Raw genomic sequence first — 18,953 nt, 5'->3', positions numbered from 1 at the left:
CGTTAAAATATTTGACGCAATTAACGCGTGCACGGAATGACCCGTTCATGCGTTGCATCAAACAGTTTACAATGACGCCGTTTTAGCACATTGAGAGCGAAAAGGCAGAGAAATGCGAGTGGACATTCATTCATTGTCGTTCATTGGACCGCGCCTTTAATTGGTTTAAGCTTTGGAAACTCTTTCACAACAAATAAAAGTATCGTAGCGAACGACATTTTTCTTAACACGCTTAATTAAACACAACGCAAAACATACTGTATACCATTTGCAGCCACCACTGAAAGACATGGTTGCCCAACTTCCCATCATGCATTTGGGTGGAACAGTTAAGTCGCTACAGTATCATTTGGTGAAAGCACAACAAAAACAATATTCCTATCTCAAAAAAATAATGTTCACAAAAAGATACGCGCTCAATGCAAAGAAAACTGGCATTCCCAATCAAAATAGCTATGCAAAATACAAATAAAACTTATTCACTTTGCCTTGGCTAGATCTCTAATTAATTTAAAACTCGCCATTGACACCTTGTGGTGTAATTCAATCACTACCTTACGTGGTTAAAGACACTGTGGAAGAACGGCAGGGAGCCCATGTGACGTCTCGCTCGGCGACGTCAACAATGGTGGGCTATTAGTTTATTTTGTGATTGAAATTTTTAAAAATTTTATTAAAACGAAAACATTAAGAGGGGTTTTAATATAAAATTACTATAACTTGTACTCAAATTAATCTTTTAAGAACTACAAGTCTTTCCATCCGTGGATCCCTTTAACAGAAAGAATGTTAATAATGTTATTGCCATCTTGTGGATTTATTGTTATAATAAACAAATACAGTACTTATGTACAGTATGTTGAATGTTTATGTCCGTCTTGTGTCTTATCTTTCCATTCCAAAAATAATTTACAGAAAAATATGGCATATTTTGGAGATGGTTTGAAGTGCGATTAATTATGATTAGGGCTGCAGCTATCCAATATTTTAGTAATCGAGTAATCGACTGAAAATTCTATCGACTAATCGAGTAATCGGATAAAAAAAAAATTTAAGTGAAGAGCAATTATAAAGATAGATGAGAAAACAAGACATTTCCTCAAATATTAAACCATTTTCAGTCAATCAATGTCATTATTTTCTATGTATATTGTTGAAAACAGCCAACAATTGCATCTCAAATGTGACTTAAAAAAAAAAAGAATTAAAAAAAAAAGATTAATCCACTGCTTTCACTTAAAAAACTTTTAGATCTTATAAAAAAAATTCTTACTTAAAATTGTCATTACGCTTGATAACACACGTCACTTAAAAGTTAGGTGTTTTTCCCACGTGCTTCAATTGAATTTCCACTTGTGACAAACTATAAGTTCTAGTTAAGTTTTAAGTTAGTCTAAACCGTAAGTCCTGATAGGATTTTGAGTTTTTGCAGTGTTCAAAATAAATGCTGTGCTGTATTGGAGCACATTAGGCACCAGTGCTACTTGGTGTTTTATCCAGCAATGACCACTGAGCTAAAATTGACAGTTAGCATTATTAAGTCTTTATTTTACACCCTAATCACTCTACAGCGCATTTTGCACAGATTAAATAAAGCCTGTATGTAAGAGTTAGCCACGCATCGACAGTGGTCATAATGAATAGAAACCTCGCCCTCTGCAGGAATAACATTACGTGAGCGAGTGACAGTAACGTTAATCTTATTTATGAGCACTGAGCAGGGCCGGCCCAGCCTATACGCAGACTATGCAGCTTCTTAGGGCCCCTGACCACTACGGGGCCCCCAATTTGGCAATTGTTTAATTTATATTCTGTTTTGATTATTTGACTTTTTGTGAGTTTTGATACTTGATTGCAAGCTTTAAAAAATAAAAGTCCTTCCTTAACTTCTTTCTTTCCTCTTTTAGAAAAAGGTTTGGCGCTATCTACTGTAAGTTCTGACAATCATTTGGGGTGAGAAGTTTGAAGTATGCAATGCAACAAAATCTGATTAACATACAAAATATGGACGTATGGGTTGGATTGCATGTATGGGTTTTACAGTACACTGTGACGAAATGGTGGACCAAAAATATGGGCCCCTTTGCATTATTTTGCTTAGGGCCCCCAAATGGCCTGGGCCGGCCCTGGCACTGAGAAGTGTACTGCTTTAAGATGGCAGCTGTATTATTAACGCCGCCGAGTCGGTCATTTCGCATCTAGTTCTACGTACATGTTGTATCTATGACACGCATCAGACGCTCCCTGCTACCATGTTGCGACCACGGTAGCAACATGCGGGCGTAGTTTTTAGCAACGTCGGCGCAGTTTGTAATGGCTGTCGGCTGCAGTAAGGTATTTTTTTTTGCTTCTTTCTCTACGCACGTGACGTCAGCGCGTTGTCCCGCATGAAAAGTAGTCCGGGCAAAACGTGATGCTTAGAGCTGGCAAAATTAAACGATTCCTCGAGGTGAATAAAATTACTCGGATCAGTTTTTAAACTCGAGTTGCTCGAGTATTCGTTTCAGCTCTAATTATGATTAATTTTTAAGCTGTGATTAACACGATTAAAAATTGTAATCGTTTGACAGCCCTAGCATAAATATATGAATATATATTTATCTAAAAAAAGTTAGCGAGAGAGAAGTCAGCCCGACCCGACCGTAAATAATCACACATAAGTCGCTCCAGAGTATAAAACGCACCCTCTGCCAAACTATGAAAAAAAACTGCCACTTATAGTCCGAAAAATCCGGTAATTGGTTATCAAAATGGTTGTCGATTATTTTGCTAATCAATTAATTGTCGATTAATCGATTAATTGTTGCACCTCTAGCTGTGTGCCTTCAGTGTTAAATGCCAGAGGTAAGTAGCCTATACTGAAAGAGCAAACTAGAAGCAAGAAGGAGAGGCAGAGGTCACAAAAAAAACCTCCAGTAGTCGCTAGCCCCGCAAAATCAAAGAAAATATATTCCCGTGAGTATCGTTTGCTGAAAATGTACAAAGATTTAGAATTATGTTTCATTTTATGTTAGCATTTAGATTTCTGATTCGTATTCATATTAAATTATAGCTTAAATTATATGAGTCAGTTTAATATCAAACATTAATTGGGAATGACAAACAGCTTGAAGTAAGCACGCTGCTTCAACTCTTGTTTGGAGAACTGAGTGAGAAGAGTGGTGAGAAAAGCCACTTTGGGAATACTTACAAACATGTCTGTCATAAGTCTGTTTGAATAAGTTGAAAACCGTTTAAAACACGTGGGAGGTGTAAAAACCATTTTTAAAGAGGTAGCAGGAATGTATGTATGTCTGAACCGCACTTTATTGGTTCCACTGTATTTGGCTAACACTTCATGCCTGGCTTGTAATCCAACTCGAACAGGGGGCAACTCAAACCACCCACGTATGTTTTTGTTTTTTACCAGTATCGGCACGTCTGGGCTTGATGAAGATAAAAGAGGACGTGGACGTGAGGGGGGACGATAAAGAGTCACAGAACATCCCGATCAAGTTTGCAGGGAGCTCGCTAAGGCTTAAGTCAAAACAAGACTCGGTGTGGGAGCAGCTGGTAAGAATGTTGTCACAGGAATGTCAAGAGGCATTGATCTGTTATCCAGCCAGATGTAGCATGAAATTCTCCCATAGTTGAACGCGGCATCTAGTGAAGCAAAGCTGAAATACATGCGTTCATTGCTCGATACATAACTGATGACTTTCAGATGTGACAGCTACAATTCGTCTAGATCAGGAATTGATTTCCTGTCCAATGCCATTTCTGTCAAAGCATCAAATAAAACCCAAGATTCAGTTTTTATCCACAACCGACTACGACAATACCATCATCTAGATTTAAATGAACAGCAGTCCGAGTCTGCTTTTTATACACCATTTCCATTTAAAGTCAACAGAACTCAGAAGAGGTACCCCAAACTACCATAAGTCAAAGTGAAATGCCAAAACAGCATAGAATTCCGGAGTAAACATTCCACAAAGGGCTTTCCCCCCCTGCTTTAAGGCTACGCAAGTCTGAAGTAAATGAAAGATCCTTGCACAAACAGCATATGTCTTGCATATAGAAGGAGTTTGGCGGTAACGTCACAAAGAGTTTGACCTTTGACGTCGCCAAAAAGCTCAACTTCCTCTTCCTGCTAAATGTTAGCCAGCTGTGTTTCCACTCAGCCAACAGTTCTTAGAAAACCTTCAAGATCTTCTCAAAACATGGACACAAACAAACTGATGCAAGAGCAGGACTGTGTGTTTTATGCTTGCTTGACTGTCTCACTTTACAGCCTTTTCAGACCACTACTAGATGGAAGTAATCAGTCTTGTGTTGTCTATTTTAAACATTTTTTTGTGTCGCAGTTGAAGAAAAAGTACTATCGCTTGACAACACGAAATCCAGTATCTGCATGCAAATTGATTTTGACTAAATAACTGCACATCATCAACTTATTTCCACCAAAGGTACAACAGTATTGCTAATCAAAATCGTTTAATTGTGGTATGTCACAGAATTTCCAGCAATTTGCTTTCGGGGGCACATCAAGGTAACCCATTAATCATTGTTAACTCATGAGGAATGACATTATGCAAAGGTGAATATATCTGCAGAACCAAAAAAATAAGTCAGTGCAAACGCAAATAGCAAGTGCGCTGCAGACCACACTATTCGAGACCAAGACTTACCCGAGACCAGAACTCAGCGAGACAAAAACAAAACCATGTCTCCTGCGAATCAAGACCGAGACATGACTAAGGCCATAAAAATCGATTTTAAAAATTAAGAAAATTAAATCATAAGCTTGCAGTCTTTTACAGTTTATCATTTTTTTGTGTCACATTTAAAAATCTGTTCCTGTTTCCAGCAAACACTACCTGAAACGTGACTCTCAAACCAGGGTATGTAGTGCACAGTGATTTTTTACGTATACCTTAAAGATTCAATGTACTAGTCTTTAGGAACAAATTGGTACGACTCCAAAACCATGCCCATCTTATTGTGAGCATTGACAGGCGTGCAAAGGCCCAGGCTCCAAAGAGTCTGAGGCACTAGCTTCCACATTTAGGAAGCGTTCGCATGTGTAAAAGCTGTTCGGACAATGGACGTTGAGGAAAAACAGAGATTGCGTACCCTTGGTCAAAAAGAGGCCTTGTACCTTGTCCTTTTATGGGGAGGAACCTAAACACTTCCAGACCTTCACGCCCTTCCTCCTGTCTTTGGTTGTCGACGCCTGTGGCTGGTTTGTCACCAGTGTTGTTTTTGGTCAATGATAACGAAAATATTTCGTAAACGTCGACGAAGACGTCACAATGACGCGCTGAAAACGTGTCTTGGGAGTCTGACAACACGAGAACGAGAGGAAAATTTGCCAATTTCCCTAAAAAATTTACAATGTGTGATATTTTCTTATTGTATGTGTAGTTAGAATGCATTTAGCAGTGTTTTGTATGTGTAGTTAGAATGCATTTAGCAGTGTTTGTTCATGTCACTCAAGTAATGTGCTCTGCCTCCCACTCTGCCGGTCCCCCCCGCTCAGTCAGCCTGTGCCCATTCCAGGCTCATTTTGTGAAACATATGTGTTAGGTGCTGCTTGGTAAGTTTTGCTTTCTTACCTTGGCTAGATATGCCATATTGCTTCTGCCTTTAAATGTCTGTGCTGAGTGATCATCACTCACTAAACTAACTTGTAGAGTTAGCATAGCCTTAGCGTTAGCATTAGCATTTAGCGAGATGACTCGGTGTCTTCCTAAAGCAGGGGTCCCCAAACTACGGCCCGCGGGCCGGATCCGCTTCCGCGTTTGTTCCGCCCCCCTTAACAAGTTTTTTGTTGCTGTTGTTTTGTTTTGTTTTTTTACTTGTGTTTTTTATTTCCTGTTTTTTTCAGTGAAGAACACAGAGAGGGTTATTTGGTTATTATCTATTTAATTAATAGTGTTATTATTATATTATATTATATTATATTATATTATATTATATTATATTATATTATATTAATATTATTTTTTATTTTATTTACTTTTGTTCCATGAAGAATCCAGAAAGGGGTATTTGATTGTGGCTTTCTGAAAAACAATAAATTTTTACATTTAGGCACTCCTGCAATCGTCACACTTTTTCTGTTACAAACTGACCCTGGCCCCTCATCAGAGAAGGGAAAAGTTATGTGGCCTTCACAGGAAAAAGTTTGGGGACCCCTGTCTTAAAGTCTTGGAAAACATTTTACATACATGGCATCCAGGTGAGTTTAATCAATTGCAAATTATGTGCTGTTTTCCTGCTAAGTGTATATTATCATCATGAAAATGGTGATGTCCTAGTAGACTCTGCAGCTATGTGCTCATTTGTCATGTTAATTCGAAATTGTTGGAAACTTTTTATTTATCTACTTATTCAGTCATGGACTAAAACTTTTGAAAATGACAGATTTTGAGAGTTGTCGACTAAAACTAGAAGAAGACGAACACATTTTGAAGTGACTAAAATAAGACTAAAAATAATAAGTATTTTCATCCAAAAGGCTAAGACGAAAATTAAAATGGCTGCCAAAAACAGCACTGTTTGTCACTTATGTATTTCCTTCTGACTAACTAAATAAATAACAGAAAATTAAAACACAAGTAGTCCGCAGGTTATGACGGACCCGACTTACTCGATTTCGACTTTACGACGCCTGCATTTCGTCGTTTGTTTGTTTGTTTGTTTTTTAATGTTGACTTTTGCTTAGTGATTCATGCTTTTATTTTGGCACAGGAAGTGTAGAGCAGGTTGTACTTCCGTACACGAGAGCATTTACACATCCGCCCATCCCACACGGCAGTTACGGCACACCCACACGTGAGACGTGACAGCCTGCGCGTGCATTTGTTGCTTGTGAAGCATCCAGAGATGACGGCTGTATATAACCCCTTTTGTACTGTTTATTGTGCATTTTCAGTTGTGATCGAATACTTTGGGCGAGTTTATGTGATTGTTTTTGATGATGTGCGGACGCTAATTGATAAATGCTAATCATTTGTTATTGGTGTATCAGCAGCTACTTGTAAACACAAATTTGAATTGCTGTTACTGAAGATGAGATTGATTTGATTTCATTTTACATTAGTTTCATTCTGCAATTGTTGATGTTAGGAGCCACACGGATGTCGGACATCGTCATTTTAAAGCTTAGCTCACTCTCTAGCTAGGACTTAGCTCCATCGTCTTGGCGAAGACAGTACAATTACAGTGGGGCAAATAAGTATTTAGTCAAACACCAATTGTGCAAGTTCTCCTACTTAAAAAAATTAGAGAGGTCTGTAATTGTCAACATGGGTAAACCTCAACCATGAGAGACAGAATGTGGGAAAAAAAAAACAGAAAATCACATTGTTTGATTTTTAAAGAATTTATTTCCAAATTAGAGTGGAAAATAAGTATTTGGCCACCTACAAACAAGCAATATTTCTGGCTGTCAAACAGGTCTAACTTCTTCTAACGAGGTCTAACGAGGTCTAACGAGGCTCCACTCATTACCTGTATTAATGGCACCTGTTTTAACTCATTATCGGGATAAAAGACACCTGTCCACAACCTCAGCCAGTCACACTCCAAACTCCACTATTGCCAAGACCAAAGAGCTGTCGAACGACACCAGAGACAAAATTGTAGACCCGCACCAGGCTGGGAAGACTGAATCGGCAATAGGTAAAACGCTTAGTGTAAAGAAATCAACTGTGGGAACAATTATCAGAAAACGGAAGACATACAGGACCACTGATAATCTCCCTCGATCTGGGGCTCCATTCAAGATCTCACCCCGTGGCGTCAAAATTATAACAAGAACAGGGAGCAAAAATCTCAGAACCACACGGGGGGACCTAGTGAATGACCTACAGAGAGCTGGGACCACAGTAACAAAGGCTACTATCAGTAACACAATGCGCCGCCAGGGATTCAAATCCTGCACTGCCAGACGTGTCCCCCTGCTGAAGAAAGTACACATCCAGACCCGTCTGCGGTTCGCTAGAGAGCATTTGGATGATCCAGAAGAGGACTGGGAGAATGGGTTATGGTCAGATAAAACCAAAATAGAACTTTTTGGTAGAAACACAGGTTCTTATGTTTGGAGGAGAAAGAATACTGAATTGCATCCGAAGAACACCATACCCCCTGTGAAGCATGGGGGTGGAAACATCACGCTTTGGGGCTGTTTTTCTGCTAAGAGACCAGGACGGCTGATCTGTGTAAAGGAAAGAATGAATGGGGCCATGTATCGAGAGATTTTGAGTGAAAATCTCCTTCCATCAGCAAGGGCATTGAAGATGAGACCTGGTTGGGTTTCTCAGCATGACAATGATCCCAAACACGCAGCCAGGGCAACAAAGGAGTGGCTTCGCAAGAAGCATTTCAAGGTCCTGGAGTGGCTTAGCCAGTCTCCAGATCTCAACCCCATAGAAAATCTGTGGAGGGAGTTGAAAGTCCGTGTTGCCCAACGACAGCCCCAAAACATCACTCCTCTAGAGGAGATCTGCAAGGAGGAATGGGCCAAAATACCAGTAACTGTGTGAAAAGAGTTACAGAAAATGTTTGGCCTCCGTTATTGCCAACAAAGGGTACATAACAAAGTATTGAGATGAACTTTTGGTATTGACCAAATACTTATTTCCCACCATGATTTGCAAATAAATTCTTTAAAAATTAAACAATGTGATTTTCTTTTCTTTTTTTCCACATTCTGTCTCTCATGGTAGAGGTTTACCCATGTTGACAATTACAGGCCTCTCTAATATTTTCAAGTGGGAGAACTAGTGGTTGACTAAATACTTATTTGCCCCACTGTACATGTAACACATTTTTTGATAGTTATTTTATTTATTTATTTTTCTAAAGAGGGGTTTTTGAGGTATTGAAAGGGTTAATTCCGACTTAAATCCAGGTTACATCGCCAGCGCAGGAATGGAACTCATTCGTAAAACGGGGACTACCTTTACATCTAGTAGGTTTAGGGCCGCTTTATGTTTACTATAAAGGAAAAAAACTTGTTTATTCTAACAACTTTTTTCCCTTAGAAATAAATTGACATTGAAGAATTTTTTTGTTCTTGTCTCAGGCAGTTTTGTGTAAACATTGTTAGGGTTTTGAGTGGTCCTTCGGACCTAAAATGCTGGAGAATCCATGACTGGTTGTTTGTGTTCACATGATTGATTGGCAAACAGTCCAGCTTTCTATTATGTTCGAATGAGGACAAATGTTTCAGAAAGTGGATGTATGAATGGATACAAGAAGACTACAACAGAAGGCGAAAGCGTGGAAGAAACATGACCCAGGTGATGTCACGGGCACTGAAACCCAGTTTGTGTGTTTGAGGTATGCTTCATCCTCAGGCCAAAGTCAAATATGTCAACGTTGTGCATATGGATTTCATTTGGGATGAGTTCACAGTCACCCTGCGCCCATCCATGGGAACGTACGTAGCTCACCAGGAAACAGTATGTTTTTATTAGGAGCCAGCAGCCCTTAAAACGACTGAAATTGATCTGTTCCTGGCCAATTGATCCCATGTGGCTGCCCTACACTCACTGGTGATTGCTTCCAAGTCTGTCAAGATCACGAAATCCTGCTCTTCTACTGTCCACGCAATAAATATGACAAAGGTTTTGTGTCTCTCTCTGGACAAATGAAATTCAATGTGCAATTCAATGCGCTTTGATATAAAGTCAAAATTTAAAAAACAGCTCCCTATATAGAGAGGTGCAAGAAAATATTTATGGCCTAACCAACATTCATCCTCTAATGGAGGTGTTAAGACATTTTACAGCCTACCACTATTGCATTTGGGATAAAAGAAGTAATCCCACCAACAGAAGGACAAACAAGAGGCCATCACATGAGGTAAGACTGCAAGAAAAAAAATGGAATAAATGAATAAATAAAACAAGTGACCTTTTTTAATGAGGAGTTTCAAAATATTGATGCACGTTGTAAATAAATCTTCCCATTAATCATAGTTTTTATAGTATACTAGTATATTGCTGTATGTTTATTTTATTCGCAGAAATTGATTATTTGTGTATAATTTCTCTCGTCAAAACTATAATTATACTTTAGAATAGGTTTTTATTTTATTTGAAATACTTTATATGTCCATATTTTTATTGACATGTGTAATACAAACATGTAAATATACATTAATATATGTTTTCTATTTTAAAGGGATTCAAATATATATACCGTAATTTTCAGACTATAAGGCGCACCTGACTATGAGCAACCCCACCACCCACTAAATTTGACACAAAAAACGGCATTTGTTCATAGATAAGCCGCACCGGACTATAAACTGCAGCAGTCCTCACTGTATTATGGGATATTTACTAGAACACTAAAAGATATTAACCGCTAACATTTGGCAGCAATGTCATAAGACTGTCATAATTATGGCATGACACTGTCATAAGCATTTATTGTCATGTAGTGTCATCCGGCAATTGACCTTACTTTTGAATGGATGTAAAAGATCCTAGCTGGGCATATGACACTTAATAACATCTGACATAAGCATTCATTAATGCCCATGACAGTGTCATGTCATAATTATGACGGTCTTATGACAGTCGTATGACTCCGCTGTCATATAATGTGTTAACCCAAGTAAATAAAAAAATAAGCCACACTGGACTAAAAGCCACAGGATTCAAAATGAGGGGGAAAAGTAGCGGTTTATAGCCCGAAAATTAAGGTATACAGTATATACATAAACTATCGTATTTTTTCTATTATTACCTTGTAATAACAATGATTATTATTATTATTAAAGCAATAAAATCCAGAATATGTACTGAATATGAATATCTATCATTAGTAGAAGTAGTAGTACGTAGTAGCATTGTTATTTCTATAATAACTCAATAAATAAAATTCAATATATAAAACAGCAGTTAATTGTTAACATTATTCAAAATGTTGTGATGACCTACTGTACTCATTTCTCTATGTGTAATAAAAATTGCACTTTGAATACACTGTGTGGCATTTAGTTTGTTCTCTTTTCATTTATAAAAACATGTACAATATTTTGTGTGCATGGAGAAATAACAGAAGCATCACAGTTTGGGTTCTTTAATCAACTTTACAATGAGGAAGAAGCTGACTCCACCATTTTTTTGTTGCGTTTTGAACTATGTCTGAAATAAATAGCATCTTAGAAACAATGAGGCAAAACATGCAAATAAAGAAAAAAAAAAAAGGCGCTAATGTTATAAGCGGTTTGTCGTGCGGTGACACGCCACACATCTGCGATGCGTCAAACCGAATTGAGCGTCGCCAAGATTTGCATCGTGTTTTACGACAGCTCGGAGTTTGTTTCCTGTAAAGCTACATGTCACAACGCTGGATTCACGCTGTGCTTTTATGGGGACGTAAATAAGAGCAAGCACAAAAAAAAAAAGAGGACAAGCAATAAAAGCTTTTCTGTGTTTTACACCACAAGTATCCCTTCTGTAAAATTTCTTATTGTTGAGCTGTTGCCCCAATGCTTCTCATACTTGATTGGGATAGTGTTTAAAATATATTATATTCTTAATCAGAACAATAATCCCTGAAAGTACGTTGAAATGGATGATCAACAGTAAAGTATCGAGCAAGCCTGTTAGAATTAAGACCACATCAAAAGTCATATTAGAATGAAAAACAGCTGGAATAGTTCGAGGAAGTTTAACGACCGAGAGTTTTAAAAATGAAGCCGCTGTCTCTCTCTAGAGACGAGCAGTTTAAAGGAAATGTATTATATGACTATAGCGTACTCGGAATAAAAAGAAATAAATATGACTTTTTTAATAACTGTTCTCATGGTTAAAAAAAAAATCATAAATGACGATTTCTTTCTGTATTTTGTGATTTAGTTTTTTTTTCAGTTTAGTCTGTCTTAAAGTCTTAAAATATATTTTTGTTCCTTGTAGCTTGATTCTAGAACTGTATGTTTTTCTCTTTTCAGGTTTTCCCACAACTATAGTTTTAGGTAAGAAAATTACAGGAAAACTACATTCCTGTAATGAATTTGATATGATAGGTGGGTACGATGGGTATCGTTCAACGAGTTAGGCTCTTGTCTAAGTACCAGCTTGTGGCTTTCAGTTCGCAGGTTAAAATGATTGCGCTGTGTAGTAGATTTGAAGAAAGATTCAAGTGTTTTAAACGAGATTGCCAACTTTAAAGCTGCAACATTTATTATAAGCCTCTAGAAACAAATATTTATTATTTAATGTATGGGAAAAAAATCCTTCAAAGTAAAAGGAAAAAACACACCGGTCAAAATTAGGCTAGGTTCATACCACTGGTCTTAATGCACGAATCCGATTTTTTTGTGTTTCCGACTTGATTGAGGCATTAACTTGGTGATCTGAACGGGAAAAGTCACATAAAAGTGGACCATTTCAAATCACTTTCGTATGTGGTTTAAATCCAATCTGGGCCACATTTTTCTAGAATGTGGCGGCGGTCTGAACTGTCAAGTCTCGCAAATCGGGATTCATGCAGCAATTACATTAGCAAAGAGCGAGAGCGGCAGGCAAGACAGCAGCGATGTAGCTGTTTATTAGCGTTAGCGCCTAGCTTGAACTCAGCTTTTACTACGCAGGAGGCGGGCTTGATCACACTCATAAAAAATACAATGAAGAAAAGGATAAGCCTGATAATGCTCGGTTTCTTACAGTGCGACAAATGAGCAATATTGCTTACATGGGCGACTCGCGGCAAACTGAAGTCATGCACGCACAGTGCGTAGTTATTCGTTTGATGCTTCTGCGCATGCGGGTCAGTTTATTCAACGCGTGTCGGACTGCAAATTAGTGTGCATGTGTAGTACTTGAATGGGCTCAACGGACAAAGGCAGTTTGAACGGGCATGCCAAAACAACAGATATGACAAAAAAATCTGAATTGTGCAGTATGAAGACCTGCAGTATGAACCTAGCCTAAGCAAAGTAACCTAGCCGAGCAAAAGAAAATTAATACAGAGGAGGTATCTTGGTGTTTTTTGATGCATCTGTAAAAGGAATTTGCTGCAATTGGGCACCAATTTTTACTGCATTATTCAGTTTGTGACAATGCACGGTATAACATGCATAAAATAATCCAATTACCTTTAAATTAAAAGCTAAATGTTTAGATTTATTCATGAGTTTGGTGATATATCACTTCATCCTGAAATCCTCAAATATATATGAATATAAACCCTCTGCACACCCTTGTCAAATGTTTTTTTTTTCTGATATAAAATTAGATAATGATAAGCATTTACAAAAAAATCACTATTATTATCGCTTTATAACACGTACAACTCAATTCAAAGTCATCGTAGGGAAGTCAACATTAGCAAGTGAGATAATATGATTACACAAGTTTCCAAATGACTTATCTTGGGCAGTTTCCTTTCTATATCACACAAAAAAATGGTCATTGAGCAGAGGTGTTTAACTTTTTTTTTTTAATGCAGAGTTTACTGAGCATTCACAGCCTCTTCCTACCTGAGAATTTATCATTTATATTTGTCGAGCACTTATTTATTCATTTAATACTGTGAATGTTGCGTTAAAATTTTTGCGACTGTCTTGAATGAAGTAGAAAAAAAAATAAAAGTTTTTTCTATACAACACTGTATTTACTTGAAAGAGATACAAGAGGTCTGAGTTGGAGCACCGGCAAAAGTTTTTAAATAATCAAGTCACAAAAAAATGAACCCAAAAAATCCTGTACAAAGATACACATACAAAATACAAAAACAGCCATTTCTCGCTGTTCGATAAAAGCCATAATATTAACTCTTATACACAAATATACATTTGTGTACTCAGGATACATGGTGAAAGCAGCGAGAACCGCATGGATATAACATTACTGGACAGCACCGTCTTGAGTCGAAAAAATATGAGATCCATGTGTTTGTAATGAACAACTAAGAGAAGCACCATTGTGTCTTTGTGTGTTTTAGCTCTTTTGTTTCTCCGTTCTAACCAGCACCATGTCACTGCAGGGCCCTGACTGGGTGGGCCGGGGCAAGCGTATGCTAAAGAGCACGCGTGTGATAACCAGCACTCAGTTGTGTCTCCCGCAGCGTTAGACTAAATACACGTCAGGCCTATTAGCGGTTGGGCACCATCGGCCGAAAATGATGATAAGTGTCAGGGAAGGAACACTATCGTACCGGCTTCCATGGTCTGCGGTGCCAGGAGGCGGAGCCCACGCAAGGCTGCAGGTTGCATTGCTCCATGTCCAGCGGCTTGTCCAGGATGTCACAGTTGTAGTCATTGAGCCGCTCGCCGCTGGGTCTCTGGCAAACCACCAGACGGGTTCGCCGTCCACCTCCGCAACTCTGAGTGCACTGAGGAAGAAGTGAGCAAAATGTGCTTTAGGTATGCAGTCGTACCCCGACTAATTGACTCTTGGGTTGTTTCGATCATGTTTTTTTGCTCCCGATCCGATCCCAATCGTTTTAGTTTGAGTATCTGCCGATCCCGATATTTCCCGATCCGATTGCTTTTTTTTTTTTTTGCTCCCGATTCAATTCCAATCATTCCCGATAATTTTTCCCGACATACATTTCATATATATTGTGGCAATGCATTAAGAAAAAAATGAATAAAACTCGGACGAATATATACATTCAACATACAGTACATACAGTGCCTTGCAAAAGTATTCGGCCCTCTTGAACCTTGCAACCTTTCGCCACATTTCAGGCTTCAAACATAAAGATATAAAATTTCATTTTTTTGTCAAGAATCAACAACAAGTGGGACACAATCGTGAAGTGGAACAAAATTTATTGGATAATTTAAACTTTTTTAACAAATAAAAAACTGAAAAGTGGGGCGTGCAATATTATTCGGCCCCCTTGCGTTAATACTTTGTAGCGCCACCTTTTGCTCCAATTACAGCTGCAAGTCGCTCGGGGTATGTTTCTATCAGTTTTGCACATCGAGAGACTGACATTCTTGCCCATTCTTCCTTGCAAAACAGCTCGAGCTCAGTGAGGTTGGATGGAGAGTGTTTGTGAACAGCAGTCTTCAGCTCTTTCCACAAATTCTCGATTGGATTCAGGTCTGGACTTTGACTTGGCCATTCTAACACCTGGATACGTTTATTTTTGAACCATTCCATTGTAGATTTGGCTTTATGTTTTGGATCATTGTCCTGTTGGAAGATAAATCTCCGTCCCAGTCTCAGGTCTTGTGCAGATACCAACAGGTTTTCTTCCAGAATGTTCCTGTATTTGGCTGCATCCATCTTCCCGTCAGTTTTAACCATCTTCCCTGTCCCTGCTGAAGAAAAGCAGGCCCAAACCATGATGCTGCCACCACCATGTTTGACAGTGGGGATGGTGTGTTCAGGGCGATGAGCTATGTTGCTTTTACGCCAAACATATCATTTTGCATTGTGGCCAAAAAGTTCAATTTTGGTTTCATCTGACCAGAGCACCTTCTTCCACATGTTTGGTGTGTCTCCCAGGTGGCTTGTGGCAAACTTTAAACGAGACTTTTTATGGATATCTTTGAGAAATGGCTTTCTTCTTGCCACTCTTCCATAAAGGCCAGATTTGTGCAGTGTACGACTGATTGTTGTCCTATGGACAGACTCTCCCACCTCAGCTGTAGATCTCTGCAGTTCATCCAGAGTGATCATGGGCCTCTTGGCTGCATCTCTGATCAGTTTTCTCCTTGTTTGAGAAGAAAGTTTGGAAGGACGGCCGGGTCTTGGTAGATTTGCAGTGGTCTGATGCTCCTTCCATTTCAATATGATGGCTTGCACAGTGCTCCTTGAGATGTTTAAAGCTTGGGAAATCTTTTTGTATCCAAATCTGGCTTTAAACTTCTCCACAACAGTATCTTGGACCTGCCTGGTGTGTTCCTTGGTTTTCATAACGCTCTCTGCACTTTAAACAGAACCCTGAGACTATCACAGAGCAGGTGCATTTATACGGAGACTTGATTACACACAGGTGGATTCTATTTATCATCATCGGTCATTTAGGACAACATTGGATCATTCAGAGATCCTCACTGAACTTCTGGAGTGAGTTTGCTGCACTGAAAGTAAAGGGGCCGAATAATATTGCACGCCCCACTTTTCAGTTTTTTATTTGTTAAAAAAGTTTAAATTATTCAATAAATGTTGTTCCACTTCACGATTGTGTCCCACTTGTTGTGGATTCTTGACAAAAAAATTAAATTTCATATCTTTATGTTTGAAGCCTGAAATGTGGCGAAAGGTTGCAAGATTCAAGGGGGCCGAATACTTTTGCAAGGCACTGTAAGTACTGTATTTGTTTATTATGACAATAAATCCTCAAGATGGCATTTACATTATTTAACATTTTTTCTGTGAGAGGGATCCACGGATAGAAAGACTTGTAATTCTTAAAGGATAAATGTGACTTTGTATATTGTGACTAAATATTGCCATCTAGTTTATTTGTTGAGCTTTCAGTAAATGATACTGCAGCCATTTAACTTCTGACCAAATGCATGATGGGAAATGCAACCATGACTGTGCGTAGTGCTAACAATTGGTATATCTTCTCTGCATTGAGAAATAACAGGGTATTAAGAAAAAGATCAGTTACTAACTTTCTTCCCCACATTGCTTTCCACGATATTTCTAATCGTAGGGAGAGGGATTGTAAGGCTTTAGCCAATTAAAAAAAGGCTCCAAAGACTGCCAAAATTCACTCTACTCATTTTACGCTGCCTTTTAGCTTTTTATGTAGGTAAAATGCCTCCATTACAGATTGAACACGACAATGCGTGAGTGGGTCTTGCAGCGCATGCATTAATTGCGTTAAATATTTTAACGTGATACATTTTTAAAAATATTAATTACCGCCGTTATCGGGATAAATTTGATAACCCTACCTTAAACCTAAACTAAAGACTCTGGATGAGTGTAACATATTATGTCTGTAACGTTATATACAATTAGAAAAGGATTTAATGAAAAAAAAATATATATATATATCTTTATGAAAGGCATGTCCGATATTTTTTTGCTGATTCTGATACTTTGAAAATGACGTGATGGACCCGATCGATCGGGATGCTGATCGATCGGGACATCTCTAATTGACTCAATAAATTTTGTGACAAAGCTGGAAATTTAATTCACCTGTAAATTAAAATGTTCGTATCTCAAAATCTTTAACTATAGTTTCCGTGTTATGACCAGGTAGTATTTCTTTTAGGCTACATTTGAAAGGCATTAGGGTACCTAAACTGCTCGATTTTCCAATATGGGTGCACATATTATGTCAAAATTGTTGATTCTTGTTCAAGCCATTATAACCCTTTAGGGACAGTGGTCACTACAGTTAACAGGTATTCAAAAGTTGTCACTTAAGACTTAACCCTTTCTAGATCAAGTAACTATTCTTGTTCATTAAAAAAAACACCGTAATTTTCAGAGTATAAGGCGTACCTGACTATAAGCCGCCACCCACCAAATTTGACACAAAAACAGCATTTATTCATAAACAAGCAGCACCGGACTACAAACCGCAGCTATCCTCACTTTATTATGGGATACTTACACTAGGTATGTGCGGATTACTGGTTCCAAGGTATACCGTGGTATGAAAATGTGAAGGTATCAAAATCGCAAAAATTTTCCATCATAATGTCTCTAAGGTATGAGCTATTTTTTGTCCCAAAAGTGCATAGTTAAATCCCTCGCTTGCAGCTGCAAGGCTCAACCCTACCCCACCGGTTGTTGCTCAGTGTCAGTGAGCCTGCTGTGCTACACGATTGCTGGAGGAGGTGAAACTCCTGACCCCCCCATTGAAGAAAACGAAATCGCTTGTATTGGAATACCGTAATTTCCCGAATATAACGCACTTTTCCCCCCCCAAATAAACTTGTAAAATCATGGTGCGCATTATACACGGGTACAGGGATAGAGACAGAAATATATATATATATATATATATATTATGTATACATAAAGACCGATTTTCTTCATTCACACGGCCATGTTGTGTTGAAGAAAACGTATGCGGCGATCCGTTGCCGACCATTACGGTACATGACGTACAACTTCACTCTGATTGGTCGAATGATTTTGTCTGTGTTAAATTCTGCTTTTTTCACTCTTCATAAAGCACAGAATTTAGTTTCTTGAACTCATTTGAGTCAACGTTTATTGCAACTCGGACCATAACAAACGTAACACAACACAGACTTCCTGTGTTCGTCAATTATACCTGTCCCTCGGGAAACTCAAACCCAAATAACAATAGTTCCTATAAAACCGGACATAAATGGAGTTAGTGACAACATTTTCCAGATGACACTTAATGACATCTGTCATAAGCATTAATTAGTGCCCATGACACTGTCATGACATAATTATAATGGTCTTATGAAGCCGCTCTCAAATAATGTGTTACTTAATAAAGCACTTGGTAACCTTTCAGTTTTGGTCGATTTTAGCGACGCCGGTGGAGAAAAGCGGTAGTGTTTTGCCTTAAGTAAGACTGCGTTTTCCATGAGTGCCAGCACTACGTTTCCCATGAGAACCAGCACACACCCGCACGGTGTTATAAAATCATCAACCAATCAAAAATCAATTTCCCAGTCGCCTGCAGATGGATTAAACAACATTTCTGTTTCCAGCGGCTGTGTGAAGGATGAATAGTGATAAGCTAATTAATCCAGTTGTGGCTAAACAATAGCATATGACGGTTAGCAACCGTGTGGCTTAGTGTGGCTGACCCCACCTCCCACCCCACCCGAACTCATCAGCACTGACGAGTGAAAGCCTGGCCAATGTTTATTCTGTATATCCTGGTAGCCTCCCCTTTTTCCTCCTCAGACAAAACTTTTCGTCTCTTTTGTTGCTCTGCCATTGTTGTAAAATTCGCCCGAAAACGTTTGCATTGACTTCTGTCTGTATAATTAAAGGGGAAAGGGGTAGTGACGTATGTCGTAAAGCAGTCAGCACATT

The 18,953-nt window shown here is 38.6% G+C and overlaps 1 protein-coding gene across 5 annotated transcripts in view; it reads right to left on the bottom strand.

Annotated features, from left to right (window-relative positions):
- The window catches only part of LOC130916739 (A disintegrin and metalloproteinase with thrombospondin motifs 20), a 301,389-nt gene that overhangs the window by 45,145 nt on the left and 237,291 nt on the right, over nucleotides 1-18,953 (bottom strand). For all 5 annotated transcript variants that reach the window (XM_057837674.1, XM_057837675.1, XM_057837672.1 and 2 more), the window contains one exon: nucleotides 14,164-14,340. In XM_057837674.1, coding sequence (XP_057693657.1) covers nucleotides 14,164-14,340 — 177 coding nt within the window. The remainder of the gene's footprint in view (nucleotides 1-14,163; nucleotides 14,341-18,953) is intronic.

Source organism: Corythoichthys intestinalis, chromosome 5 (assembly GCF_030265065.1).
Source record: "Corythoichthys intestinalis isolate RoL2023-P3 chromosome 5, ASM3026506v1, whole genome shotgun sequence".
Classification (NCBI taxonomy): Eukaryota; Metazoa; Chordata; class Actinopteri; order Syngnathiformes; family Syngnathidae; genus Corythoichthys; species Corythoichthys intestinalis.
The sequence above is the reverse complement of the archived record's forward strand: the minus strand, read 5'-3'. Positions and strand labels throughout refer to the sequence as shown.